Source organism: Penaeus monodon, chromosome 3 (assembly GCF_015228065.2).
Source record: "Penaeus monodon isolate SGIC_2016 chromosome 3, NSTDA_Pmon_1, whole genome shotgun sequence".
In the NCBI taxonomy this organism is placed as follows: Eukaryota; Metazoa; Arthropoda; class Malacostraca; order Decapoda; family Penaeidae; genus Penaeus; species Penaeus monodon.
Window position 1 is genome coordinate 59,564,463 of NC_051388.1, and position 8,062 is coordinate 59,572,524.

The window sequence follows — 8,062 nt, forward strand, 5'->3', positions numbered from 1 at the left end:
CATTCCGTTCCCGAAGATCATCCGCAGCTGATCCATTTCAGTTGCCCAGCATTAGCCAGCGATCCCCTGCGTTATCCCGGCGTTATCTGGCATTATCCCGGTGGCATTCCCCCTCATCCCGGGGCTCCCAGCTGAACACAAGAGCGTCCACGGGCTCCCTCGCGTTACCCGAGTGATACAGTGCACCTCCCTAGCACCCTCAAGCTCCTGGCTCCGAAGTCGTCCCCTTTAACAACAGCAACATCCTGGCGCGGCCCTTGCGCCTGCCTCCCGCAACACAGCGTCCGCCTCTCCGCCGCCGCCACCTCTATCTCATCTTCCGCCTCATCCTCCTGCTTCTCTTTCTATTCTTACCCCTTTCCCCTCGCTTTTCTAATTACATTCACGCTCTTCTTCTTACCTCTCTGCCATCCCTCTTCTTCAATGTATGCATCTCATCGTTTTCTTCCTCTCTTTCTCCTCGTCTCCTCTCCCTCGACCCTCGTCCGTATATGTTGCCATACTGCAGTTAGGTGACCGTTTGCTGCAGAGTTAGGCAACGAAGAGCACTTTATTGTTAGGTGCTTAGTGGAGGTACATTGCAGATAATGCACGGTGAGAAGGTTGTGCAGGTCTCGTAGAACTGAGTGACTGCTGAGTTGGTGCTCCATGGTGTTCCGTGCCAATAAAAGTTTTTTTTTTTTTTCTTTCAAGGTACAGCGAGGACGCGTGAGTACATGCGGGATGGTACGCCGGGGAGAATGATGTTACACCGTCTCTGCTCAGGTCACCTCTCATCACGGCTGGCAAGTTAACACTGTTACACGGTGTGGCACTATCACGGCTGCGGGGTCGATGCCCTTACCTGACCCACATAAGTGCCTCATCTTTCTTCTCTTCCTTGTGTCTTTCTTTATGCAACGTTCATTCTCCCGTGCCTGCTCTGACGATGCCACCCGTCTGTTTTCCCACCCTCGACGCTATCCCTCCCAATTCCTTCTCCCAGAACACTTACTTTACTGTTCTCCCTGAAAACATCCTATCCTCTTGCTGTACTTTCTACCCTTCCCTATCTGCCCTTCGTTCTCGGCGAATTCTTTTCCTTTTCGCTCTTCTCTTTTTCTTCTTTGGGTATTCCCTTATTCCTACGTTTCCTTGTTACACTCCCTTCGTTCTTACCCTGTTTTAACCCATCCTTCTTTCTTCCGCCACTACGTTTCTCTCCCATTTATTTCCGCCATCTTGCATTCCATCCCCTACCATCCTCTCCTAACACTATTCTGCTCCCTCGCCACTGCTAGCACACTCCTTCCCTGCCATCCTTGGGTAGGACCCCCACCCCCGCCCTCACCCTGCCCAACCTCCACTCCCAGCGTCCTGCCTACTCAAAAATTTCCCATCATTCTCACTTCCTCATCTCTCCTCCCTCAACACATTCCCCTCGCGCCCTGCTCCCTTCAGAGACCCAGGCTGTCTTCCCTCGATTGTTTCCCCTCGCACTCACCCTCAGCGCCCTCTCCTTGGCTCCACCCTACTGCAATACGCGTCCACCTCCCCTCGCTTCCCCTCGATATTCTCTTCACTCACTTTCAGAGCGAGCAGGTTTCCCTTCATATTGCCCTCCGAACCGAGCGCGGGTGTGAGGGCTCGTGAGGGGAAGGAGCTGCAAGGGAACAGCTCAGAATTTCCATTTTGAAATTCGCATTATTTTTCTGTTTGCTGCTGTGCAATTCGCAAAAAAATAATAAAAATAAATAAATAAATGAATAAATAAATAAATAAATAAAAAATAAATAAATACTGAGCATAAACACGAGGACATATTTAGATAAAAACTGACTTCATTTTTAACTGACCTGACACCCCCTCCTCTTCCTGCATTATGTCATGAGTCTTACATCCCTATCTACATTCTAGTGTCTGATGACCTGCCCTCCCCACCGCACCTTCCACAGCAGGTCAAGACTTATCAAAGTACTGCCAAATCCCACCGTCTCTGGGCTCCATTTCTTTCATTCCTCCCTATCTACCTTCCCCTCTGTTAATCACCCTCTCTCTTTACGTCCCTCCTCTCATCTCCACTTCTCCATTACTTTCCTTATCCAATTTTCCCATCTCCTCTCCCCTTATACTTTCCTCCTCGCGCCGCCCACTCCTTGGCACTCCCACTCCGACGGGTGCCACGCGGCCGCCCACCCGCCTCTCGGTAGGTCGATGCTCAAAGCCCGATGGCACTCACCTACGAAGACGGAATTACTGTGAGCAGAGGGGCGTCTGTGGGAGGGGAACTTTCAGTCGCCTTGTATCCACTTTGGGTTCCTGAACAAAAAAGAACTGAAGTTTAGAACACCAGACTGTAATAAGACCAGCTTTCAAAAAGACCTATTCGGAAAATAACCACTTGTAAAAAAGCCCTAAGAACAAAACTTGAACATGGTCACGTTAAACACAGAAAAGCCAAGAACACGGCCAGTATATCACATCTTGATCTCTAGTCATCATCAGGCTGACAGAACCCCGGTTTGTGGCCATCACCTGGCCCTGTGGCCTTCACCATATACCCTTCCTACAGGCTATCATCAGCCCACTACACGCCCTCGCCCTTAGGGAGTTGATGTACAGTTGGGCGATGTCTTTATGTGACGGGTCGAGGCCCTGTAATTAGCATCCGATGATGGACATGAGAGAGCTGCTCGCCGGTGGGTGGGGATTATGAGGGTGGCAGGGGAGAGGGGAGAGGGGAGGGAGGAGGAGGGGAGGGGGGAGAGGGGAGGGAGGAGTGGGTAGGAGAGGGAGTGGGAGAAAAAGTGAGTGAGGGCGAGGAAAAGGGTAAGGGAGAAGGAAAGGGATACGGTAAGGGAGTGAGTGAGTGAATGAGAGGGAGAGAAGGAGAGGGGGAGGAGAGGGGAGAAGGAGAGAGAGGGAGGAGAGGAGGGAGAGAAGGAGGGAGGAGAGGGAGAGGGGGAGGGGGAGAGGAGGAGGAGAGGAGAGGAGAGGAGGAGAGAGAGAGAGAGAGAGAGAGAGAGAGAGAGAGAGAGAGAGAGAGAGAGAGAGAGAGAGAGAGAGAGAGAGAGAGAGAGAGAGAGAGAGAGAGAGAGAGCACGAAGACGGGAGAGTAAGAGAAGTAGTGACTCAAGGGGAGAGGAAAAGCACGAGACTAATATACGAGATCCCAAGAGGATAGGGAAGTAAGAAATATGAGCAAGGGAGCCATTCCAAAAAAAAGGGAGTTCCAAGACTAATGAAGTAATACAGATATAATGCAGTAGACAGTCGAAACAAAGGAGAACGAAGCCAGGAAAAAGAGCACCTAAGTGGATCACTTGCGCAAGAGACGATCCCGGGCGAGGTTGCTTCACCGTACTTGGGAGGGGACGCTACTAAAAGGGGGAAAATGCAACGCCGGGAACGTTGTCAGGGACGAATTACGCAAGAGAACGTTAGCAAAGAGCCAGCACCTCCTAGTCGTGAAGAGACCTCTGGGAGAGCCACGGCGTGACAACCTCATCCACATGCCCGTCTACATCCCCGAGATTCGCCTCCAGACGAGATGCGCGCGTGCCCTGAGGCGTCCACATCTACGTGTCTACAGCGAGAGGCCACGGACGGCTTACCTTTGCAACGGGCGAAGTGCTCCTGAGGATGAAGAGGCCTCTGCCACGGGGTGCGGAGGAGCGGTGGCAACGCAACCACATCGCCGTCGTCACCCCGGCCACCTCTGGACGCGAGTCACAGCCTCCCGCACGCAACATCTGCAACATACAACCAGCATTAAAAAACGATGCTAGCATGGCGCACAATGCTAATCTAGCGCTTAAAAAAAAAACAGTTCTGTAAACTCTGAATCAGGCTTTTACAAACGACAGAAAAGTGTGGATGTGCCCTAAATTAAGCCGGGGTGATTTTTCGGACACTTTCTCCCGGAAAGAAACGATTAGCATCCATCTCTGCTGTCTGAAAGTCTAAAACTCTGTAGATTATGCTACGTTCATCCACTCTCTACAGGAACAGAGCTGGTTGCGCATTGTTTCGAGGGAAAAATATAACTAAACAGCCTTCAAATATTACATTATATAGTTAAAAAGCGGGCAGTATACAAAGTGTGTATACAATAAGCATAATTGCACACAGCAGACAGACAAGACAGACAGACAGACCTACACAAACACACAAACACACACACACAAAGAAAAGAAAAGGAAACACACACACACACACACACACACACACACACACACACACAAAATCTACAACACACAACACAAGCACAAACAAGTACAACAACACACACACACACACACACATATCAGACAGACAGAACAAGGAAAGTATCTACATAAACACACACACATTCCTAGCAGCAGACGACAAGGCCATCATTAAAACATGATATAGACAATGTGCCATTCAGTAAAACATATATAAAATTCCGATCAACTGGAAGCACTATAGATTGAATTATTTTATACATGAAACTATACATATAGATACACTGCATATAAGTACAAATACCAAGGTACAATAAATATTTAAAAACACGAGATCAGTGGAACAATAACCACAAATCTAGGATAACCAAAGCCTTCATACTGGCCTAAAATCTCGTTTTTCTCATAGCCTACAAAGCTTCTCTTGTCCCTCACAAGAACATGCACAGGGGAGGGCAATGTGCGCCGCCGCAATAAGCGGAGCAGGTGACCGCCTTGCCCGGGCAATGCTTCCGGAAGAGACCAAGAATCCGCGTGAAGAAGGTGCGCCTGCGAGCGCGCGCGGAGATAGCGAGGAGATAGCGGCGCGGCTGCCATGTGTGGCACTAGGCATAACGTGTGGTGTCGTGCGCCTGATAACGTGCCAGGACACTCCCAGATAATTGGTCCACCAGCTAAGCAATGCTGTAAAGGCATGTACGTGTGTGTGCGCGCGCGCGTGCAGCTGGTGGCAGGCACCCGGTGCTCATTGGTCAGCACGGCGGCCTCCCATTGGCGGAGGTGCGGGGCGTTGCCAAGTCTTCGTGCCGAGGGGGAGGGGGCCGACACGGCGTGACCCAGCCCAGCCAGCCTGCCACACGCCGCTCCTGCCCTGCCCTACATCTCGCTGGGAGCCGTGTCATGCTCCTCTTGCCCCGCGCGGCCCGGCCTTCTGGCACAGGGACCTTGCCAGGCTGCACGGCCCGTGCGCGTAGGTGCCCGCCCCGCCGTGCCCGCACGCTGCTCCTCGGGCAGCCCCCAGCTACCTTGGCTCAGTCCATTGTCAAAATGAAAGGGTGACATTAACCATAGCGATAGACAGTGGATGGGCATGGCGCAGGTGCGATACTGGACTGCCTCGCTCGTGCCCAGGGGCAGAACGGGGCGCATCCACCTCAGCACAGGGTCAGTAACCTCTTGAGTCACGCCTTTCCGCCAGCAGCCGCTTCCTCGGCGAATGATGCCGCTTCGGCGAAATTATTTGGTCTGCGTCACATAACTCCCTCCGCCGAGAGACAAGAATGCCGGCTCACTGGGGGAGCAACCTCGCCACAATGATTACCAGCTGGTATCACTGACAGCTGGTTTACACTCTGACGAAATTAAACAGCCTTACACTCATTATACGTCCGCACAGCGTGACCATACCCTGCTCGCATGCCCGCCTGTACCCAAACTTCAGCATCTAACCTGAAATCCATCAGCTGAACGATCGAACTAGAAATACGGAGACAAGAGCATTAAACACAACTGTTGATTATGATTCTGTCAGTCTGTTTGTCTCTCTGCCTCTCTCCATATATGTCATTTTCTCTCCAGCTATACGTGTGTGCAAGCATGTATGCATGTACAATCATATCTATCTATTTATCTATCAATCTCTAGCTATCTGTTTATGAAAACACACACACACACACACACACACACATGTATGTATGTATGTATATATGTGTGCATACATGTATGTGTATATATATGTATATGCGTGTGAGTGTGTGTGTGTATGTGTGTGTGTATGTGTGTATATGTATGTGTATGTGTATGTGTGTGTGTGTGTGTGTGTGTGTGTGTGTGTGTGTGTGTGTGTGTGTGTGTGTGTGTGTGTGTGTGTGTGTGTGTGTGTGTGTGTGTGTGTGTGTGTACATACACACACACACACAAATGGCTCTTACACTTACAGTGCAGTTCTTTCACGTGCAAATAAACGAAGCAGGACTACAAACAGAGAAGTAAATAAACAACGAACGCTAAAAATAACAAAGCAAATAATAAACCCGAACTGGAATTTCCGACCGAAACTTTTCTTAATCAGCATCGAGTATTTCTAATTAATTAAGGGCTGCCTCCCTTTTACATTCCGCTTTTTCAAATATTTACAAAAGTGGAAGCTATGGTTTCAGACGGAGAGGGGGGGGGCACAGGGCTATGGCTCTGAAAGACTTAAAAAAAAAGATCACAGAGGAAAAAATAATAATAAAAAAACTTCCGGATATGCGAGATATTTGTACCGGTACATGTATATTTTAAAGAGATAATGCAGTATCACATTAAGTAATCTTTATCATTACTCAGTCTCCAATAACGAGGAAGAAAAGCTTATTGAAAAGAAAAGGAATGACGTCATAAGTACGTCATGATACGTCATTGAAACAAAACAATGCCGTGAGTTCGTCGACGCCATAAGTACGTCATGATACGTCATTGAAACAAAACAATGCCGTGAGTTCATCCAAATACCTAGCAACAATAACCAACATAATTAATAACAATAATAATATAAAATTAAACCAAATAAAAAAACAAATGCCAAATACAATAACTACAATACCACTGCTACAGTACTAGTAAGGCCTTCTTATTCAGCCAACATCTCCAGCTAAAATGAACGTAGACGAAGTAAATATAACTTCATTTAATTGAAAGAAAACACAGACAAAAAATTCCATGTTCTCAGCTTGAATAAAGATACCCTGTCTTGGAACTTTCATACAGGTTAGGTAGAGGGGAACGGCACGAAGGGGAGAATAGGGGAGGAAGGAGAGAGGGGAGAGAAGGGAAGAGGGGGAGAAGAGAGGGGAGGGAAGACGGGAGGAAGGAGAGGTAGGAGATATGGGAGGATAGGGAGAAAGAAGGGGAAGAGGGGGACGAGTGATGGGGAATGGGAGATGGAGGAGCTGGGGCATGGGAGGGGGAGGGAGAGGGGGAGGGGGAGGAGGGAGGGGGGAGTGAGAGGGGGACGTACGAGAGGAAAGGGAAGAGGAAGAGGGAGGAGGGAAGAAGGGGAAGGGGAAGGAGAAGAGAGGCGGAGGAGGGGAGGGAGAGGGAGAAGGTCAGTGGTTGGTCCAGGGAGCTCCCTAAGACCATTAATTCTGGCGGGCAATATATTAGTGCCTCCACTACATAGATCTGTTGGTGTCTGGGCCCTGAACCCCCCTTTCCTTCTCCTGTCTTACTTTTCCCTCCCTTCCTCCTCCCTCGCCCTTCTCCCTTTTGGACCCTGGCTCCCATACCACCCTATGGGCGGGGGCAGTTCCTCCTACCTTCTGTATCCATCGTCACCACTTGCTCACTAATGCTACGCCAGCCCCTCGTCTAACTTTATGGAGCATCTTGCTGTTTGCTACTGCAAGAGCTCTGTTTATATGCCCGACTCTATAAACAATGGCAACTCATAAATATTCGGCTCGAGGACCTACAAAGAAGCCAGTCTGTCTTACGCTTCTTGCTGCTGCAAAAATAGGGGGAGTCATCTGCAGAAACAGAAAAAGTGAGAAACCAAATGATTCTCAAGTGTTTATCTCGGGCCGACCCCAATTCTACCCGCCGACGCTCCTTCGAGCATGCTATTAATAAGGACACGAATAATTTGGATAAAAACTTGGGCATAAAAAAAGAGACGGAGATGTATAGCGGAACGCGGAAATACTCCCAATGCCACACGCTGGCGTTTTTGCCCTCGTCCCTCTCTGCAATATGGCAACACTGCGATCATTTACACTTTTTCCTCTTCTTTCCTCCACCTTCTCTCTTTCCCTGGACAGCAGTTTCCATCTTTCCTTATTTTTTTTTCGGCGAATAATCCAAAAGACCAAGACTCAAGCTCCCCTTTTGCAGCT

General features: G+C 49.3%; 1 protein-coding gene across 1 annotated transcript in view; it reads right to left on the reverse strand.

Moving 5' to 3' along the window:
- Window positions 1–661: 661 nt before the first annotated feature.
- The window catches only part of LOC119597639, a 16,799-nt gene continuing 9,398 nt past the window's right edge, over window positions 662–8,062 (reverse strand). The window contains exons 2-3 of the mRNA XM_037947237.1: window positions 3,594–3,731; window positions 662–2,298 (exon numbers count right to left, since the gene is read on the reverse strand). Coding sequence (XP_037803165.1) covers window positions 2,233–2,298; window positions 3,594–3,731 — 204 coding nt within the window. The 3' untranslated portion in view covers window positions 662–2,232. The remainder of the gene's footprint in view (window positions 2,299–3,593; window positions 3,732–8,062) is intronic.